The sequence below is a fragment of the Diadema antillarum genome, unplaced genomic scaffold, assembly GCF_040938485.1.
Source record: "Diadema antillarum isolate AM-2024a unplaced genomic scaffold, OU_Dant_1.0 seq00000382_RagTag, whole genome shotgun sequence".
NCBI classification, from domain to species: Eukaryota; Metazoa; Echinodermata; class Echinoidea; order Diadematoida; family Diadematidae; genus Diadema; species Diadema antillarum.
In genome coordinates, this window is record NW_027271380.1 from 3,615,620 (window position 1) to 3,639,318 (window position 23,699).

Below are 23,699 nucleotides of genomic sequence, written 5' to 3' on the forward strand. Positions count from 1 at the left end.
TATCACTCCCTCATATCATGCCTGTCTTGTTTTTTTTTCTCCAATGTAAATTACCTGCCTTATTGATACACGAAGACGAAATTGAATTTGCCCCACCCGTGTATCGTGGATGCAGCATAAATTATTCGGAAGCGCTGACATTTCAATCTACACACCCTGACGCTTGCATGTTTGATGGACTGCTATACTACATGGTCGTTGTGTAATCATTATCGAAATATGTTAGGTGAATCTAAGCCCTGTATGGAGAAAGAATATCACCAGTCTCCCATCTTATGGCGTTCATGGATCTTGCCACGATATGTTCTCCTTCTTCGAAATAATAGAATAAAAACTATGATGGAAGGAAAGTAATGAAAATGGTCTCAACCTTTTCAAACATGTCAAAAGAAACAATTACACAGATGTCAGTAATCACTAGTATATATTTAACAATTCTCCGGTCGGGAAAATCATCATCATTATCATTCAAGGATATATAATATATATATATATATATATATATATATATATATATATATATATATATATATAAAAGGACAGCAAATATAATATGAACAGATGGTTATGGCAAAATAGATTGAATGTATTTGTTCCTTTTTTTCTCATTGTGTATGTAGTCTAATAGACATGCGATTAATTTGAGTCAGACAAATCACAGGCACGAAGTCACATTGAATACTATCATTTAAAGTCCAGATGAAAAGTTTTGTATTATATTATAATTCAGCGTATATCTTGGTTAATTCCTCCTTTTTTTGAATATTTTGAATAACTGATGCTGCGCATGCGCAAAAACGCACGTACATACCAAAACGTACTCATAAAAATACACTGTACGCTCACACTTACAAAAAGAAAAGGATTTGGGAAGCAGAAACAATATCAATGTTACCTCAAGCTGCATCTGAAGTAACTTTGGGCACTTACTCATACATAGTTTACTGTTCCATTCGAAACCAGTGCCGCACTCGCACCAGTAGCCGGCTGGTGTGTCCACACACTGAGGGTTCTTGTAGAACCCGGCGTTACAGTGGAGCTTTTGTTCTGACGTCACGACTATTGGATACAAATATTAAAAAAAATGATGAAAGGAACATCCACATTTCATGACTTACGCACAACGGTAAGACAGCCAGTTCTGAACAATAATTAGTATGGGATGTATTTTGCCGTCACACTTCGGATTTACTGGGGATAGAGAAGAGTTCCAACGTGATCGAGTGTATTCTATCAAGATTTTTAATAAGGGGAGGAAACTGCTTGATATTGCAATAAACTGTGAGCTCGACATGGTATTCATCTGCCAGAATGTTTACACGCGAAGGTGAATGTGTAGAGTTATCTTTATGATCTTCATTATACAACAATTCGTCAGAAAAAAAAAAACAGAGGCACTGAATTTTTTAATGCCTACGGCTTTTCCGTATTAACATAAAAAAAAAAAATCCTCTTCAAAGTTTATTCGGTCGCAGAATTTGTAATCACAGTGAAGATCCAACCGAAAGTAAATCAAATTTGAATTGTAAAATTCGTAGTTTCTGTCATGATCGCGATTGTCTTTAACGATATAAATATCAACGTATTAACAGACATTTTTCCTCACCTATGGCCGAGCACATACAGACGACGGTTGCTAGGCACAGTAATCGCGGAAAGAAGCCGTAAACCAACATGATGTACGCTGATCGAGCACTAACGAATGATGTGGTAGTATAAGGCGTCACTTCTGAGAAAGATTCTTTAATTCTCAGCCACAGACACTTTCAATCCTGGGGCATAAGATAAAAGCAAAGATTTGAGGAGCATGTAGACAATACTCAATCTCATTTCAAACCGGTGAAACATGTACTTCCAGAAATGAGGTCGGAAAAATATCAGCACCAGCAACGGAACAACCAGACGTTTAACGATGCAAAATGAGGATGACATAATGAAAAAAAAAAACAGCCACTGGAACGAAACTGTTGAAGTGAAGTGCATTAATATCCATATTATGATGCCTTCTGGATATAGTCATCGGAGTATTCCAATCACAACCTGAAAATGCATTTTAGTATTAAGATGGAAATTTCGCGATGACTCTTTGGTCATGCATTAATCTTTTATGTTTATATATCATGTTTGACAGATCTGGGAAACCTATGGAAACATTAATGTTATACGCAGAGAAGGCGAATAATGTTCTTAATGACTGGTTTAAATCAGAACACAAATATTTCTCCATAATAAGATGCCCCCACGACACGGCAGTGATCCATGTAAGCATCAAACATATAAAACCTGCCACGAAATCATCGTCCTTGCAATGATAAAAGACCGACTTGGAACCTCACTAACCAGGTCAGATAGAAGGAACGATGTATCGTTCTGTCTATCTTTGTAATGACAAAAAAAAACAAACAAACAAACACAAAACAAAACAAAACAAAACTCGTCTTTACTCGATTTCCTATTCTTTTAATTTGAAGATATATCGTCAAGAATAATGTATTTTTCTCGCGTAGCCTTTTAGGTGTGTGTAAAGTTAAAGAGAATCCTTCTTCTTCTTCCTCTTCTTCTTCTAATTTCATTTGTTAATCTTAGTTTTATTATTTTTCTACCGAGATCCTTTACAGCTTTACTCAGACTCCAAGGAAAATCTTACCAACAATTTAACTATTCTTGAGGAGATTATAGTGAAAGGAAACAAAATAATGAATTGTTCCAAACTTTGTCGAGCATGATGTCTTGCGCCGGAGAGTTAGAGGTACAAAGAATAATGACCTAATTACTTAACTATGATTAATTTGAATGTCATGTGGTCATCTAATGTAACCAGACAACGTTGCCAGATGCAAGCATCTCTATAGCTGTCGGGCACATGGTGTCACTGTACATGCGCACGAAGTATAGTTTTGGATGCATGTACAATGTCTTCACAATTTATACATTAGATGCCATAAAATGATATAAATAATTTATATATATATATACACGCGTGTATATACATACATACATACATACATACATGCATAAATATACCTACATGCGTACATACATTATTATCAGAATACACGACAATTTCAATGTGATACAAGTGTTCATATCATCTTGTTGATACATGATTATAAAAAGCACTTTTGTGCCAATTCAAAATGTACGGTATGATTACAGAAAAAAAATTATATCACTCCCTTGAGCTCTGAAGTCACTATAGTCTGTGTACTTACATCAAGGTAAAGACTGGTCATAACACAAATTATAATACATAACTGAAGAAAAACATGTAATATGTGCAGCATTATATCCAGCCACAACGTGAAATTAAAATAAGCATGAAAAAAAAAAATCAGGATTTGCTGCTCTCAATGATAACTGTTCATCATTAGTATTTTGTAAAGTCGCAGAGGTGGCAGAACTATAATGCAAACTGCATGGCGGCATGCAGGGTGAACATGGTTAGCACCATCGACGTGTTAAACACAATTACTCGACTGTCTGCAGGCGTATTAAAATTTACCCTTCAAAGCGAGATGGATCGATGGCAGTGTGTTGGCTGATACCTCCTAGCAAGGCTAACTGGGCCCTTCTCGAGTTAGATGTAAAAGAGCGAGAAATCGTGAGAGGGAAAGGGAAAGAAAAGGGGGAGAGAAGCAAAGTACAGAGATAGACGGATGGGAAGGGAAGCAAAGGAGAGGAAATCAGAACTGTAAAGAATTTATAGCCTGAAATGAAATTTTGCTTTCGACAAGAAACGCTATATTCTGGTCCCTCTCCAACGACGGTTATAAAGTAGACGCTTTCTCATCATACAGAAAGTACGCGACAGACCTCTGTTAGAACTGCGGGAAAAGCGTTACAAAATAGGGATTTGAAATTTGAGAATTGGGTCTTACTGTCGCGGAACATATAGGCTACCAATACCGAGTTTTAATGGCCCTCTGCTAACAGGTGCACTTAACGAGGAGCAGATAACGAAATGTCACGTTCATGTGGCACTCGATTGCTCCCGACTAATGGCATAGAAAAGACAGGCTTTGGTTTCCTGCCATTCCGAGTAAGAAATTCAATTTCGGTAATTATTCCGATACAGCCAGCGCGGCTAGAGTATCTGCGCAGAAGCTTCCCCATGTTCTGCTTCAATGGATGGGACTTTCAGAGGGTTTGATGTATGAATCAAGGATGTGTATTTAATTAGCTTGCTTGTATACCTCTCGTGTAACGCCCATAATTATGACAGTCTCCATTGTGAGAAATATAGGGCAGGAAATGAAGTATTTATTGCCTCACAATAAATATCCAAAAAGAAGAGTAAATTGTAAACAATGTCTTGAATTAGAATCGATAAGGACAGACACTCCAATTTCCTTCGGATTAGTCTCTGAATAAGTTACATTGATTTATCATATTATATTTCTATATCTGTTAACGTTTAACACCAGTAGAACCACTAATATCATACGTTGCCCATTATGTTTTCTATCATAGGTCTGAATAGAATTTCTTTCTGTAAAACAATATCAGATTTCCAAATAGATAAGAGATAAAGATAGATTCTAATATTTGGACTACTAGGTTATGTTGAAGCTAAATTCACTGAATCCGACTTCCTATATAAACATGCTTTACGTGATTGGTCGCTAATATCATCTTTTAAGTTTGATCTAAGCAATATTGTAGAATCAAACAATACAGAACGTTGTACGTCCAAACAAACTTGTCTCCTGTAACTGACGGGTGCAGCGAAAATATGTTCGAGAAAGTATGTTTTAAATGCGCACATTTCAAGGCAAACATATTTTCATGTCCATGGTCGCTTCCCAAACAAAACAAAATTGGCACGAAACATACTCATGGCGTTGGGTTTGACGTCACCAAGATGGCTAATAGGCGATGCTGAGGAGGAGACATGTGTTTGTAAGCTTTTTTCTTTGCTTTTCTGATTCAGTTCAATATAGGTCTCCAATATAAATCGCTACAAAACATCATTCTGTAAGGGTATAATGTCACGTTCGACGCTTCTTAATACCTTTCTCCCTAACGTTTCATTGATTTCTGACCAACAGAATATGTGATATTCATAGCAGAAGCACTGAGTAATCTTTCTGCCTACACCAGAGTAGGTCTAATGTAATACACGAGTATTTGGGAAAAGTCGGTAGCTATCAATGTAAGCAGCTGAGATAAGAGAAAATAGATGCCATATTCTGCGTCAGAGAATTTGGAAAGCATGCATGTTTTCTCACGTGGCCTCATCAGTCGAGACGAGACCGTTAAAGCCATGATTTACCATTTGTAGAAACAAAAACCCAGCATTAGCGCTTCAAAATATTTTTATGTGAGTTAGGGATGTAAGTTAGGGATAGAAACAACTACTGTAAAACATGAATCTGTAAAATCGATGTTAAATATTGTTAAATATACAAAATGTGAACAATAGTTATAATAAAAATGCTTCCAGACTAAACCGTTTACAGTTACGGTTTATTGAGAAAAATACAGATATCTCGTTATATTTTAGGCTTTATCAGGTAAATTTCATATGATAGGATGTTTTGTGGTACAACAGACCTACATATATGCATTCCCAAAGGTAAACAAGACCTTAAAGCACCGCCTCCACTCCCACTAGATTATCAGAATGGCGCAAAACCACAAACAGATTCCAACAGTCAAATTACAAACGACACTCATATCATTTCGACAACATTCTATAAGACCCAGAGAGTGCATGGTGTCTGTTCAAGTAATTTAACATGCACGCCAATAAACAAGATACATTTTAACACTTAATACATATAATCATTCCATACTTTGCGATCTGTGGGCATCTTAAAAGGATCGGGTTTGTTTTATCTGTAACACTACTTACTTACCATTTATTTTGTCGACAGATCCCTCCTCCCTCTTATTTACTGTTGAAGAAACATGCATGTTTCACACACGTCCCGGATTTGTATGAGTGTGGGTGTGTGTGTGTGTGTGTTTTATGTGTGATAATGCTATGTATTTACATTTATGATAACTGTATGACTACATGTCACGCCTCGTAACAAGACAATTAATAATGGAAATTGATATCCTTTGTAAGTTCTACAGTTATTGTTGCGGCTCATATCTGTCGAGAGTATTTTGAGCTTTAGTATAGGAGCGTTCTAAACGAATCAGAATGCAGACGCATCCTTAGGAGTTCTCCGAAGTAGGATGTCATATTCAATAACACCACTGGCATTTGAACAGTCATCCATGCCAATTTTTCACTGGTTATTGCGTCTGTATCACCACTTTCTCCACTTAGGCGAAGTCTTCGCGATCCTGCATGTGTATATCAAGACAAATATTACGTACATTTTGCAACTCCTATTGCTATCCGCCAAAGTATGAGTATAAAATGTATGGATGACCTTTGGTATAAAAGCAGAGGGGTATGTGGATTGGTGCAACTAAATCTTCGAGGCTGACATTTAATACAGAGGAACTATACCGCCGTGTCACATCAGAGTGACTTTGTGCATATATTGCTAGCAGGGGATGGTCCGTCGTGTATATCGACAAGGTGTCGTGTCCATATTGTTTTGAAATGAAGTACAAACGAGAACGTATGAAAATCAACGCAATTAAGTCAGCATGCGCGGCGAGTATATAGTTGAAGCGTAAAAATCATGTTTTTTGAACAAATTACGTTTGCGTAGGCAAAGGGGCAAGCTATGAAAGGTCAACTCTATTAATAAGAGCCGATTGGTTCTATTTGAACCCATCGTGGTGGAAATGATATCAATAATGAGAGAAATTGTGTACGAATAGTCACAAAGATGAGAGCAATGGAAGCATGGAAGCTGACTTATAATAACTTTCGATTTATTTTTAGAATACTTGGTTGATCATGAAAAGTCGATATACTACAAATCTCACATTACTGATGAACATCGCGATGTATCACGAAGAATCGGTACTTTTGTGGCTGCTGGCATGAACATTTAAGACAATATAAAACAATTACAGAAACTACTTATTTGTCATAAAATGTTTGTCAAAGGGGGCGCTGTGGCGTAGTGGATTCGACTCCTGACTCCCAATTGGAGGACCCGAGTTCGATTTCCGCCCAGTGCTTACGTCCTTGGGTAAGATGTTTTTACCCACCACGTCCCTCTCGACCCAGGGGTATAAATGGGTACCTGACAACGCCAGGGTAATGATAATGGCAGGGCCCTCAGGTAGAGCAATGGTTACGAAGAGGTTACCCTATATAGATAAGACCTTATCATTATCATTATTATGGTTATTATTATTATTATTATTATTGTTATTATTATTATTATTATTATTATCATTATTATTATTATTATTATTATTATTATTATTATTATTATCATTAGTAGTAGTAGTAGTAGTAGTAGTGGTATCAGTATTGTTATAGTTATAGTTAAATGACATAAATTTCGTTTATAAAGGCAAAACGTGACTATTGGTTTCTCTTTAGACCTATGATAGGCATGAAAGGACATCAGACTATGTCTCTATAAACCTTTTCATAGAAACTGTCTGATTTAACGTACGCCGGTTATCTAGCAGTAATTTCCTTGTTCAGCTAAATAAGCTGTCATCTATATACTGCATCCTTTCATATACTTGATATCATTAAAAGGATAGGAACTCTTTTTTTTCAAATTCATTAAATACTTTTTAATGGTGATGTAACCGAGGCCATGAAATATCTCCATTTTTTTTTTTCATGGACGGTTGGGAAATTGTAGCAATATTTGAAATGTGAACACGCAAAGAAAACGAAAACAAAGAAACATGTTTATCAACATTTTGTGTGCAATTTGTTCCAAGATGTGAACTTTCCGCGTCATTCTTAATGCATTGTTATTCAAATGTAAGGTGACATTTTCCTCGAACCGAAATGATTATAATTCTATCACTCTATATCTACATAAAATATAGTTTTAAGTCCCGATGTAACATACTACTTTTGATATGACAACCATTACCGATGACATCAAACGTCGGTGTGTAATTTCATTCAAATTGCGTATTTGACGTAGCGATTATACATTTTTACCATTCAAACCGCGTGATGAAAGATTTCCCCCATTTTGCTACAGTACTCATTCTCTGCTTTATAGTAGTCATTTATATACTATTCTTATTTATGTTCAGGTATACCTTACCACTTATAGTCTATTACATTTGTTTTACCTAAGTTCATTTATGTATGCATGCATCTATACGGATTTATTTTAAACAAAATCCTCGCGGCTGACTGCGAGTTTTGATCGGTCTTACCCTCCTGAAACAAGCAAGCAGGCAAGCAAACAACAGCTGAACATGAATTAACTTTAATAGTACAGCTAGGTTGAATGTCTTTTCAATTTGGACAGGTATGATGATTTTTGGAATATATTCTCTTTACGTATGCGAAAAAATAAAAATAAGGGGTGTTAGAATGTCCATTATATCTTTTTTTGCTTAAACTGCAACCGGTATGCCTGCTATAGGACTCTGAAATGAAATGGCATACGATATGTATAGTAGCCTATAATAGGACCAAAAAAATTTCAAAGATGTATATGACAACTCCTCGGTATTCTATGACTCACATGAGTGAGAATGAAATGGAACTACAAGATGTCACGCTCCCTTTGTTCCCCGTCGCCTCAGAAATACAGATGCTCTATTATTGGCTGATGGATCGATATCAATGCGGGTGGTTATTCAGACTGCTGCGCCAGGCATTCGTAATGGGTCGCTGAGGAGTTTCCGCATTTCTATTACCATGTGCATGTCCACTATTCTCGTTCAGAGGGGCATGCTCAATATTCATTTCTCAGTTCACTCTACCTCTTGACCGAACAAATTTGTTTTTGTATTGTACTAGAAGATCCATTGGTGGTAGCTTGCTTCATCTCGCCAGCGAAGAACACAGTATTATTCCATTGTACGGTGACAAAGTATAGCCGGCACAATCCGTCGAGCACATCTTAGAAGCATTGAGTATTGTGATATGGCATACTAAAAGAAACAACAACAATACACTGTATATATTAAAAGAAAATATGTGCAATCCAGCTTTTATGACTATGAAAATAATTAAAAAACATTCAATCTCATTATAAATTCTAACTAAGCAAGGTCTCTTTCTTTTATTTTTTTTTGAACGTGCTGGATTTTATCATATTTAGATTAATCACAAGCATTGCCAATGTCATTGTAAATACGGATGTTATATACTGCTGTAAAACATTATCGTTCTCTTATCTTATATACCATCATACTGTGATCATCTAGCCATGTTGGTACACTCTTAGAAAGCATAACAAACAAAAATATTCTGTGTGAGATTCCTCAGTATAGCACAATGGATCACCGCTCGGGAAACAAATTTCGATTCTTTTTTTTTTTTTTGGTGATTCAGAATGCATGTTCGAGACTTGTGTCCAGTTCGTCAAAATGTTCACATATTACACCTGTTTTGATGAAGTTACATTGGTTGCCAGTAAGGCAGAGAATTGTATTTGAAATTTTGTTACTTGTTTATAAAGTACTGCATGGTCAAGCACCTGGTTATTTATCAGAATTGATATCAATGAAATCACATTCATATTCTCATAATTTACGAAGTGCACAGGATAAGTTGCTTCTAAAGCAACCTCACTTAAAAACGAAAGTAACTTTGGGGGATTGTGCCTTCCGCTGTGCTGCTCCAAAACTTTGGAATAAATTTCCTGAGAAAATGAGGAAGGCCTCATCACTTGCTGTCTTCAAATCTTTGTTGAAGACTTACCTTTTTTCAGAATTTGATTAATTTGTTATCTATTTTTCGTGTGTCTAATCAGTAACAATTTCAGGAGCTCTGTTACATCACAGCGCAGTAGAGTATATTTACATAGTAGCTGCGCCATACAAATTTGTCTAATTATTATTATTATTATTATTATTGTCATCATCATTATCATTATCATTATTATTATTAAGGACCATTATTGCATTAATCTTGTTTCGGTAACAATAATATATAACAAAATAACTCAAAACAGATTTGTCACAAGCTCAAAATTGGAAATACGCCGTACTTGTCAAATTGTCTCTTTTTTATGCAGTGATAGTTTTATGATGATAAATAAAAAAAAGAATGTAGTAACGTTTTAATTGTTTTCTTTTCTTGCTCCGTATAGCTTCTGTGAATCATTTCATGTAACATACTGAATTTCATCAAACCTGCATTCATTATAGTTGATGCAATAGATGCAGGGAATTATAAAGAGGAATGGAGAAGTTTTTTGGTGGCCAGGAAATATAGATTTTGCGTTGTTAGATTGTTGAACACAAAACGTGATTCTCTCATGAAATTCTCCAAGTGATAATAGACCAATTAGCCACTCCTTTTAATGATCCTCAGTATCAAGAAGTGTCTTAGTGGAGTGGTACCTCTTGACTCGAATTGAAGAGTAAATCAAATTACTTTTGATTAATTTCTAACGACATTATCTGCGCCGAAATGATTACGTTAATGAGCAAACATGGCACCCGCTTGAGACGATTAATCGTTCGGCAATGTCGTATTCACAATTAATTCAGCCCCCAGTCCATGTCGGTCTCTTACATGCATTCGTTTCTTCCTGCCTGATAGAGGACCATGTCTAGCATCTAGCTCAGTGCGGTATTGAAAGATATTCGAACCACCCATAGCCAGGCGTATAGCCAGCTATTGCTGTCACGACGATTCGAGCTTTAAGGGTGGAAAAAAGAGGGATCTCCTCAGTCTCGCTATCAAATTTCAACATGGAGTGATTCTAATAGGTGTGAAGTACAGATGCTAAGATGCTTTGCCCGCATCAGGGGATGCCGCGTCTCTGCTTAATACCTCTTGGCACGTTATACCGCCTTGACTTGGCTGAAGATAATAACACGGTCTCCGATTTCTACTGCAAGCACAAAAGACGAATCACTGCCGTTGCGCAGCTTTCTTCCATTGACTGTTATGTAGTTATGACCTCTTTTGAAAATTTTTGTCCCGTAGCGTATGGGGAGTGCGGGGAAAATGTTGAGCATGAGAAGACCATAGAGAAGATTGAGCGTCATCAAATGTTCCATCTTTGGAATGAGAAATCGTCTGATTGGGGTAGGGTTAACGGAGGTATATGTTTCATGCTAGATGGACTCGCAGGCTCGGAACAAGAACTGGAGAACCTGGTCAGGCAACTAGACAGATCCTCCACAGCTTACGGCATGGAAATCAATGCAAACAAAACAAAACTGATGACAAATAATATCAATGGAACCCAAACTGACATCACTGCCAACGGAGAAAAGCTTGAAACCGTGAAGAACTTCAAATACCTTAGAGCAATAGTTTCAGATGAGGGGTCCAAACCTGAAGTATTAGCCAGAATTGCAATGACAGCTGCAACACTTGCTAAATTGAACATCATTTGGAAGGACAAGACAATCAAGCTCAACTCAAAAACAAGACTCTTGCGTTCCCTTGTACACTCAGTTTTTCTGTATGCTTGTGAAACATGGACTCTTACAGCAGAATTAGAGAAGAGGATTCAGGCCTCAGAAATGAGATGCTTCAGAAGACTGCTTGGCATCTCTTACAAAGATCACATAACCAATGAGGAAGTCAAAAACAGAATAAGGCAAGCCATTGGTCCGTATGAAGATCTTCTCACCACCATCAAGAGACGCAAACTAAAATGGTTCGGCCACGTAACAAGAAGAGATGGGCTTGTCAAGACAGTGCTCCACGGAACAGTCAGAGGAGGAAGGAAGAGAGGAAGACAGAAAAAGAGATGGGAAGACAACATCACAGAATGGACAGGACTGAAGCTGAGCGAAGCGGTCACTCATGCGAAGGACAGGGAAGGATGGAAAGGACTGGTTGCTAGGTCATCTGTAGCGCCCCAACGGCAACCGCCATGGGGCAGGTGAGGTGAGGTGAGGATGTTTCATGCAAGTGATGAATACAAAGGAGAAGGAGACAATGAAATAGAAAACAACAATATTACCATGATGTTTATTTGTTTGTTTTTATCTAAATATCTGATGCATAAAAAAGTTTTCCTAAAATATTGCTTGTGGTGTGAAACGCGTTCTCCAGTCAACGACACCATGTAAAGGAAAGCGATAATGATGCAGCCATCACTTTCAAGTGTATATGCTATAACGCGCATGACTTTTTCAGGTGAGTCTTCACATAAAATTTGTAATCACCGGTGGCACGCGGGGCTCGACGCTCCCGGAGCACGGAGCGATAATTGAATTCCATGTGGGAATAGCAGCTCAGTCATTCGTAGTCCGATCTAATTGTCGATGCGGCACAGTCATCTCATTGATCTCAAGACAAACTACTACACCAAATATTGCACGTATACAAAATGGTGACGGTATTAAACATTCCTTGATATTTCATTCCGTAAGTTAATAGTTCTATCAAATCATCAAGTCAAAACAAACGAATAAGCATGGAAGACAAACAAAGCTCTCATGATTACGGAAATCATGTCGTTTACCCTGGTATATACCGTGACTTTTTTTTTCTTGATGGCCATAATTCCACTCAAACATACGGTCCTACATACATAGATACACGCGCAAGCACATGCACGAAAGCGAATGAACACATCCTGCACTGCCATATTATATCATGCATTATAATTATGCACGGAGAGAAGTATACGATTATAATGATAGGGGAAATGAAACATAAGAGTGGCATCACTTTAGACGATATGAAGAAGTGTATTATCGCAGATAAATGGTGCAAAATAACGCGATGATTTAGGGTGGCATAACAGTCTTTATCATAAGTATACTTTAGTAAGGTTACGGGTATATCATTTTATACATTTGTCGAACTATATTGCTGTGACTGATAAGAAAAGGAAATAAACAAATCATAACAGTATACATAATTATGTAAACCTTGGCAAAGTTTCATCTCGCTATATATATATATATATATATATATATATATATATATATATATATTGCTTTTGGAATGAATATCGGACTAAGTTGGTAATCAAAGGCAATGCGCATGCAGAATGAAGGCTGACATATTAGTTGAAATAAGGATGGAGCAATAGGCGAGAACCTATATGGGTAAATTCACCATTTCTAAAACTGTTATCTTTCTCTCTCTTCCTTTCTTCCCATTCTTGCCCTTTCAGTTGAAGGTTTAATTGATTAGTAATTCCACGTCACTTTGTCCATTCATCTTGAATGTGCACCCCCCCCACATCTCATTGACCTATTTTATTATCAGCTTGTAATCTCGTTCCCCCTTTCCTTGTACGTACTGCAACGAGCCCAAATCTCATAGTATACCAGCATACTGTGGCTTCTATAATGGGAATCGTCTATGCATCAGCGGCATAGATTCACATCAAAATACCAGAGAAATGTCACGTGACAATCTTCAAGATAATAATTATGCAGAGAAGGCGAATAGACTTGTTTCAACACTACCAATGTTTCAAAGCGTTTATGATATCTCTTAGCTTTGCTTTTCGATTGTCGGTGTTTTTTTTTCTGTTCATAGTTGCAATCAACATTTTAATAAGAGTTCAATGACGCCATCACTTGAGGACGGATTTTATTAAGAAACATGATAATACACAAGATTATTTCTTAGATTCACTTTTAATCTTCGCAGTTTGGTTTCCAATTTCCATCGATTGCATCAAAGTATAATGATTTTGTTGCATTTATCGAGACACTCGACATGAATATGAAGCGGTGAAGAACACGTTTGTAATTACGGTTCATTCAATACATTTGCATTTGTTGTTGTTTTTTGCTAATTAATAGTATATGCCTCTGATTAATCTGCGTATAGAATCAAGGAGGTACTAGGCATGCACCTCCTTGATAGAATTAGGAGGACACTATATATTTAAAGCTGTGTCAGTTGAGTGCATAACTGTGAGGGCAGAAAGGACGCATATAACGCTTCCCTGGTGTCTTGAGTGCATGACTGCGAGGGCAGAAAGGACGTATATTGCTTCCCTGGTGTCCGAATGTATGTAGTTTGCCACCCATCCGTGGAAACTAATTATCATCGATTGCAGAGAGCAACAACAATCGTATGGTGTAATCACCGAATTGATGGTTTCATTGTCTAACGATATTGATCGCAACGGTAGTGTGTCTACTGTTGCTCCTATCATTGTCAGTCATTACCATTTTATGCAGCTGTTTACAATGCTTCATGATTGATCGCTTAATCATGTGTTTATCATTGTATCGTACAGGCACAGAGTATACTTGAGCACGCACGTAGGCCTATCGCACGCAACATTTCCCATTATTCAAACTGATTGCCGACATCAGCTCTGGTAGACAGGCAAAGAATAAGTTCAACCCAAGCTACTTGTAATGACAATAGATGAGTACAGACACGTACCTGACATGCATTCAAACAAATCTGATAAGATATGTTCGGGCACCGTTCGCGTTGTCGTGATCCGCAGACAACAGGTTCCGATACTACGATGGCGTTTGCACATACCGTAAACTCAATGCTCATACATTTACGCCGCTCCTCAAAAGATGAGACAATCAAATTTAGACTCTTACCTTCTGACATTGTCACAGAATTAGACACTCCTTTCAGATTCCATCTCTAAGGAGAAACTCTGAATAGAGAAAAGGGCAAATAATTGTGCTACATGAAAGCAATGCACTTGTGTAAGGCGAACAGCGAGAGTGGATCGCATACATTAAATGTCCACTGCGTACCAGCGCAGCGCAATGTGTGCTATCTTCGGTAGACGTATTGCATTAAAATCGTGTGTGTGAGCGGAGAAGATGTGTGTGATGATAGCTTGCACTTGCGACGGCGCTACCAGCGATGAGGGAGCGAAAGTGTACCGTGAATTCGGAGGAAAATACCACGAGGAAAAAAACATAGCACTGCCGAATGACGGCCTGACCCCTCCGGCCTTTGAGGACACTCGAGAGCTAGGTTGTGTTTCGCGTTCCAAGAATGGCGTAATCCAATAGTGCTTCTATGTCTTTCTCTTTGTTAGATTATTTTCACGGAAATTTTGACATATCATAAAGGTTACAGGAAAAACATTTTATGATCTGCTGCGTGACCGGTGACTATAGATAGTTGGGAGGAGGAGACTGTTCTTAGATAATTCGTTGTAACGATATCATGACATTATTTTGTTACAAATTTTCTTGTAGATTGCTGGAAATAAGATCAGTGTATGGATAGAAATTAGCAAAACTTGAATGATAAAAAGTATAACTAATGTATAACCTATACGTGCAAATAACCATCAAAATTGTATTTTGTTTATAATGTGAATTGTATCGTATGAAATTTGATTTTTTTTTCACTCGATGATGCTTTCTTCTGTGTATCCTTTGGCCAATATACGATGATACATGCAGGACCATGTCCGAAAGTCACAAAAAATTGACATCCCATCTATACGTTCATATTAATGATGGTTTTTGAACAGTTATGGGGAAAGTTGGGATAGAGAAATAACATGCCAGAGGTATATATACAGTTATATCATATTATGGGGTATATCAGATAACCCCAGATCGGTTTTATGTACTATACATTTGTACGTATTTGTGCGCATGTCTGCATTGATGATTAACTCAGGACAGTTGGTTGGACATAATGGTATAAAAGGATCATTTAGGTGATGAGAAACTTATAGATTCGATGGGTTCAGACAGAGAAAGAACATGTGTTCCAATATTTTGACACCTCGTTTAGTTGATAATCATTACGGCGTTATTTTTCATAAATATGATATCATAAATATGATTTTTGATAGCCATCATAACAAGATATCGAATGTTTATAAAATGGAGAATAATTGAGAAATACGGTCGAACGTGTTGAAAAGTCTAAAAAGGACTCACATGGCTCAAGACACGATTAAGAGATACTATAGTCCGGGTGGAAAAGTCATATTTTGGGCCTCGTGGAGCGGGGAAATACAAAGGTATCCGGCAAAATATGTGAGAATCATTTACTTCAACGGTATCATCTTTAATTGGAGATAATATCGATCTGTTTTAAAACTGCACTTGAATCTTTACCGTTTTCATTTACTTGTAAATCACACCCCCCCCCCCATGGTGGTTCTTAAAACTTTGGAATGTTTTATCCTCTTCTTCAGAACTAAACAAGACAGAGCTTAGTTAGTGCTATAAAGATACATTAACTGTATGTAGCTTCAAGTTTGCTTGTGGCCGATCCAGGAGTGCCCTGAACGGGTTGGGGTTAGGGGCGGGGCTGTAGAGCTATACTATCACCATTGTTCACATTTTCAGCTTCTTCTTGAAAACCCTTTGGCGGATTTTCACCTAACGTGGCAGGTAGCATCCCTATAGGGTAATATAATCTCATTTCATTCGAGTAGGGGCGTCAAGTCCGGTTCATAGCACTAACTTAGCTCTATCTTATATTAGTACTTGGGAAGAAGGTAAGAACAATTCCATAGTTTAGTGACTTTGAGGGTCCTCCCTCCCCTCCCCCCCCCCCGTGTGTGTGTGTGTGTGTGTGTGTGAGTGTGTGTGTGTTCGGGGAGGGGGGGGGGGCGTTTAAACAAATTGAAATCCTGTCACCATGAGGATGCTATCGAGGTTGGTGAAAATCCGTTGTAGTATTTTCAAGAGGAAGCTCTCATATGGCTTTTAATAGGGAGCTGAAAATGTGAAAGTTTAGATCGATTCCCCCCCCCCCTTCAGTGCACCATGTGGATCCGCATTAAGCTTGACATGCTTGAAGCTACAGTCATTATATTTTTATTATCTCTAACTCAGATCATATAGGAATTATTTGGTTCTAAAGAAGAAGATAAAAACAATCCTAAGTTTAGGGACTTTGACGCTCGGGAGAGGGAGATGCTCATATAAAATGACATCGCATAACCCTACAAAAACCTGCCAATTACATCCTTGGTGAAAATCCGTTGTGTGCAAGGCTTTCAAGAAAATTAAAACGGTACAGGTTCATGCGCAGTTTTGATACGGATCGAGTTTATCTGCCATGTCTACCTTTTGTACGTAATACCGTTGAAGTAAATGATTTGCACGTTTGCCGGATGTGTTGGTACATTTCCTGACATATTTTAACGTTTGTTCCCGTTTATATAATTTTAGAGAATACTTCCCATCGTTTGTAAACAGTTCCCCGCTCCATAAGTCTTACTTTACTTTACTGTTCGCCAGATGTTTTCTGATGATTCTAGTCTACGAGGTGCTGACATCCGAATCTGGATGAAGGAACACTTTGAGAGTTTTGAGATATTCAAGATGGCCGAAAATACAAGTGTACGGCCGCCAAAATCTGTAATTTCTGCATAATCTTTTCCGTATAATTGATAAACATGCACGTTGAAAACATATTTGATTAAACCTATTTTTAGGTGGCTAAATTCGAAACCAAAAGATGGAACTCTTGTATCCTTATGATTTTGAGATATTCAAGATTGCTAAAATCTTAGGCAATCTCAGAATTAGATTTTTCAAGATTTTTTATTGCCATTCTTGCAGCGATCTTAAATATCTCAAAACCCTCGAGGATCCAGAGTTGCACCAACGAGATTTGGATTCAACACCCTTGAAACGGGGCAAAATTATGGTGGTTTCCTTTTCACCATTTTTAAGACAATTCTTATAGTGGAATTTCGTGTGTGTGTGTGTGTGTGTGTGTGTGTGTGTGTGTTTGCGAACATTTTATTACATGAATATCTCAAACCCCACAGGGACACAAGAGCTGCATCTATACTATAGATTCGGACTCAGCGCCCTGGTCGTGACGTGCGCCCTTCTTCAGGCAATCAGGGGCCTCTGCTGGAACGTGTGTCTTCAGCACTGTGTGGTACGTATGCCCCCCCCCCCCACCCCCCAACAAAAAAAGAAGAAGAAGGAGAAAAGGAAGAAGAAGAAGAAGAAGAAGAAGAAGAAGAAGAAAATGCGATCAGATTTCCGCGTTGATAACTTTCAGCATGATTAAACTGTCTGAATGCTATTTCTGGGTCTAAAAGTGTAACATCTTTACCTATAAATTTACACTTGGATGCTCTTGGAACTGCATAACTAACACAATGAACAGAATTTGGAGGGAAGGGATTCTTAACATGCTCTACTAAAATCCTCATTTCTCTTTGACCGCTGAAGCAAATCGAAATGGCTTTTCTCTAAGACGTATACGTAAAAGTTTCAGTTTCAAACCCTGTCATTGTATTTTGATTGATTCCCTATTTCTAAAGTTATCCATGTTATCGTTGCGAAGGTTCCCGATGTATTTTTATTTTTTTGGTTGGTCATACGGTATTCGTTTTGCGTATCATATGCCACTACGTACGACATGTGAAAGTGAACTGCCATCAAGGGGCCCATACCTGTTCAGATAATCAAAACTCAGTCGTTTGTCTCAGTGTCTCTACTAGTCAATAATGTATAAGTGACACCAATAAGGTCCATAAATACTCGTGCTTTACGTGTTTTCTTTGAATTAGTGTTTTGTATATAGTAATATCAGTTCGTTCTCTTTTGTGTTCTTTTCGAGCACTTATAATAATGGTCTATTATAGATAGGCCCGATCCATGCTTCGTATTTCTCAGTATACTTGATTTTATTGTGGGACAGAAGACCGAACAAGCTTCCTTTAATGTAGGCCCCGAAGCGAATTTTACTTTCTTTTGATACCGTCGTATTGTCAAGGCTCCTCTTGACAGAAACCTCTTGTGTAACTTCTCATTGAATCCAGTTCAAATGGAAAAGATTCTAAAATACAGCTACGTACCGTGTAAATGGATTTAATGCAGCAATCCTGCTTTGAGTTAAACACTTCAACTTCTGACAGTAATTATCATACAACTACGGAATTTGTTGAGAATTTCAGAAACTCGAAGAATTTTAGTTTGAATAAGAACTTTGATTCTTTTGAAACCTTTCTTCATATTGTAGATAATTTTCCCTTTTCAGTTATTGGTATCACAGAAACTTGGCTCCACTCTACTTAAGCAAATCTATTTAACTTAAAAAACTATTATATGGTTAGAGCAGACCGTGAAGGAAGAAGAGGTGGAGGTATAGCATTTTACATTCATAAAAACCTGCAATATAAAGTAAGAGTTGATATTTCTTTTGAAGAATGTGAAGTATTATTTGTAGAAATAGAACGTTCAAAAAATAAAAATACGATTGTCGGTTTGATTTATAGACCCCCGAATACTCATAATGAATTATTTTTGGAAGATTTGGAAAAATGTTTTGCTGCGTTTTCACGTAAAAATAAGCAGATATATTTAATGGGTGATTTTAATGTTAACTAGAGAAGCACTCTGAGAGCGCAGACCTCCGCCAAGCATGCAAATCATTTTCACCACTGATCTTGTTCTTCCATAGAGATATCAGTGATTTCCACCCATACGTACTTATAGCATTGTGTGCTGAAAGTTGCCTGATTTCCCAATGGTAGAAGCATTTCGATTTTGTTACGTCTTAAGCCCCCTTCTCGTTTTGTTATATATTAATGATATCGTTAATTCGTCGTCTTTATTATCATTTATATTATATGCCGATAACACCAATATTTTTTATTCCCACGATAATACAGAAACGTTATTATTATATTAATTATAATAATGCAGAGCTACCAAATGTATCAAACTGGTTTAAGAGTAATAAATTATCACGTAATATTGATAAAACAAATTCTATTTATTTTAAGCACATAAAAACTCACACGGATGATTTTGTGAATAGTAAGGATTGATAATGTACTTCTTGAACGTAAAAGTTCTATTAAGTTTTTAGCCATTTTCATTGATGAAAACTTAACCTGGAATGATCACATATGTCATGCTACAACCTGTATTTCTAGAAATATAGGCATTCTTTCAAAGATGAAAAGTTATCTCCCTGAACATACTCTTATTATGCTTTATAATTCTTTAATCCTACCATATATTATGTATTGTAATCTAGGGTGGGCTACAAGTGCAAAAACCAAACTTAACTCTGTTAATTTATTACAAAAGAAAGCCATTCGCATCTGTACTGGATCGCAATACTTAGCCCACACCAATCCACTTTTTTATCAGTTAAAAACACTGAATATATTTGATATAAATACCTTTCACTCTTTGCTTTTTATGTTTAAGTATTTGAACAACTTACTTCCAAACACTTCTGACGATTTCTTTAAACTGAATTATACCGTCCATTCGTATCCCACTTGTAATTCGCAAAATTTTCATTTAGTAAATCCCCAATTTTTAATTGCACAAAAAATCTTTAAGGCATAATGGATCAAATCTTATAGTGGCAGTCCTTCTTCCGCATGATTTCTCAGGCAATTATTTGGAAATTTGGTAATACGAGTTATATTTTGTTAATGGAATTAATTTATACATCAATTTTCCTTCTTTGAATTATGTACATTGTAATCTGCTTACTGATATTGTATGTGATATCACTGAAAAGAATATTGATTTATGTATGAAATAGTGTTGGAAGAAAAATAAATCAATCAAACAAACAAACAAACAAAAAGCAAACTCCTGAAGAAGGCGTAAGCAAATGTGAGCTAAGCAAACATTATACGATTTATTGGCCAAAAAAAAAAGCACAACCAGTTTTTTCTTTATATTTCCTCGTGAAGCCAATGCGTGAAATCTCAATATGCTTAAACAAAGTGATACGGATAAGTTTTACATAAACTTGAGAACAAAAACAAAACTGGAAAGTTCATACAATGTACAGAATCATATAGCAAACGAAATGAAATTATTATACGATTTTTAACATGGATGACAGCAAAAACCACGGGCTAAATACGATCTACACAAGTATAATTATGGTTCCTTTTTTTCACAATAACAACAATGACAATATTATAGTAGAGATAATGATAACAATAATGATAAGTATATCATGTAATGCGCAATCGATCTAGTAGCCTATTCTGAGACGCAGAGGAACAAATACAAAGAATTACATGCAGTTGTACACATGAAAAAAGAAAGATCTAGGCAGAGATAGAAATCTAATCATATCAACAGTTTAACAAAATATAGGTTTTCCCGCCAATTTCGCACTTTTTTCAGTCCAATTCCTAATTGCTGTATTCGATTTAGCACAATTTAGCCTGGATGGAATGTTCGGTATTTCAATTTTATAATCTTTTCATTCAAAATTCATTTTGGAGCATTCAAATTACCTTTAACATCATTCGAATCAGCACTTTTTCAGTTCAATTTCGTAAGACAAGCACCTTTTCGCAAATTGTTCATTCAATTTCGCATGATATAGTCACGTGATCACGTATACGCTGCGCTCGTTCATTCGAATTCATTCTTGGGCATCCAATTTCACATTTACTGCAGTCAATTTAGCAGACACGATTACGTTCTTATTTCTTTTTTCATTTTCATTCATCATATTTACTGTTTGCGAGAATCATAACATTTAATATTTTCGTATTCATTCTTTATTCTGATATCATCTTTGCAACAGTACTTTCAAAATATATGTATGTGTTTGAAATATTCGATAGCATTATTTCATTCACAGATATATTAATCTTAATTTCCTTACATTAATTGGGAGAAGGAGGTTTCAATTTACATGGTGATTAATTCTTTCATCTGCATGTTTCATTATATTTATTTGGTGGGTGCTATATATTGCGTTAATCATCATTAGGTATAAAGTTCATGGATCAGCTCTAGCCATCAATTTGTCAAGGTTATTACCCTCAAATGCTTCTATGATTCTTTCCCTGTCTTCGTGAGAGATACGCCTGTATCTAACTTGTGCTGCCATGACTGGACATACAATGACATAAGAAAGTGAAGTGAATCTATGGTACTGGTGCATGTGTAGGTCTGATAACATGTATGAAAGAATAGGGGCGTTACAGAACAACAAACCTGAGTTATTCAGGGTCAAAGATACCTTTACTATATACATAACAGTTTGTGGATGAAACAAAAATTGTATTTAAATACGTTTAAATCACGGTTCTCACCTATTCAAAATAGAAATAACATTACGCCAATTTGAATGAACATGTTTGGAATTTGACTGCCCATACGCGAAATTGAATGACTGAAAATCCATTTTCCGCCAGTGCTGGCGAATTTGAATAACTGAAGAGCACGTGCCAATTTGAATGCCCGTTACGAATTCAAAAGGCACATGTGCGAATTTCATTGATCGAAATGCTAAATTGAACGAACAAGTTGCAATTTTGAATGACAGAATGTGCAGTGACGAGGATTTTCGCTAAATTGAATGAACCTTTTATCAAATGGACTGACAAAAGTGCGAAATTGGCAGGGAAAACCTATATTTAACCAAAACATAATTTCAGATGCCCTTTAAATGTTTCTACAAATTCTGTTGGTCGGATCCTCAGTGGAAGAGCGTTCCAGAATAATGGAGCTGCAGAAATAAAAGCATGAAAGGTGAGATTGTTCTTTTGACTGTTTATTGTCCATTGTACATTATATATATATATATATACATATATATATATATATATATATATCGTAATATTATATATAATATATATATATATATATATATATATATATATATCGTACTTATGTGTCGGAGGGGTGTTTGAAAATCCTAGTGTCTTTTTTTTTTCTTGAAATTTGATAAGCATTGATTCATTATAAAACTCTCCTTAACATAACCCAGTATAAAAGTCATGACAGCGTAACCACAGTTTGTCTATTCTATGACTGCTTCTCTAATGTTTAACTTATCGATCTATATTGTATTTTATTTGTGGTATAATTATGTTATGTATTCTTTACAATTATGACGCTTAATCATATATTATTTGAATTGCACAAATAAAATTGCAACTTCAAGTTTGCAACTTTGCAACTTCATATCTTTTATTACTGTAAAACAAATTATAGGATTACGATTTTTTTTTCACAACTTGTATTATACGTCATTCAATTTCAGTTTTCCCCAGTGTACAATGCAAGACAGTCCAATATGTGATAACCTTGCTGTCATAATACACTGACTTAGCAAGGATCGTCAGAGAAAACCATATTGTCCATAATTATATTAAATTATAACAATCTGTAACCATCCGTAAATATCCGAAAATATCCGCAACTCTCCGCAAGTGTTCAAAACTATTATGTGCCAATCCGTAAGAATATCCGCAAGTGGACGCAAGTATTCGCATCTGGTCGTATCTATTTGTATCGCCCGCATCCCCCCCCCCCCCCCCCCCCCGTATGTTTTTGTTCACATTTTCTGGTGAAGGCAAAGACAAAATTGCTCTTTTAGACGTAACGCCGGACGCACAGCATTATGTGACTGGGGCTTCAGAGCCATCACTGTTTTAGGATTATATAAATGAAACTTATCAGTCGTCACCTTTGATGACGACTCTCTATACTATCATCTCCATTGCAGGATTATTGACAATAAATGTCCTTGCAACCTGATGTTTTTCTCAGAATCAAACAGCTCAACCTTCTTCGTAAAAGACCTACATACCTTGGCACCAAAGGCTCCAGACGACACCGTCACGTAAAGCCTCTAGCAAAACCACCCACTTCAAAAGTTTCAGTCACAATGTTCTTCTCACAACAAGGGGCGGAGGGAATTGTCCCAACTTTTGCATGTTAAATGTCCGTTCACTGAGGAACAAATCAGTTGAATTACAGGACTTCACATTGGATCTCCG

General features: G+C 36.6%; 1 protein-coding gene across 1 annotated transcript in view; it reads right to left on the bottom strand.

The window, feature by feature from the left end:
• The window catches only part of LOC139731684 (adhesion G protein-coupled receptor L2-like), a 35,721-nt gene extending 21,047 nt beyond the window's left edge, over window positions 1-14,674 (bottom strand). Inside the window, exons 1-3 of the mRNA XM_071642573.1 lie at window positions 14,569-14,674; window positions 1,607-1,772; window positions 931-1,059 (exon numbers count right to left, since the gene is read on the bottom strand). Coding sequence (XP_071498674.1) covers window positions 931-1,059; window positions 1,607-1,676 — 199 coding nt within the window. The 5' untranslated portion in view covers window positions 1,677-1,772; window positions 14,569-14,674. The remainder of the gene's footprint in view (window positions 1-930; window positions 1,060-1,606; window positions 1,773-14,568) is intronic.
• Window positions 14,675-23,699: the final 9,025 nt, after the last annotated feature.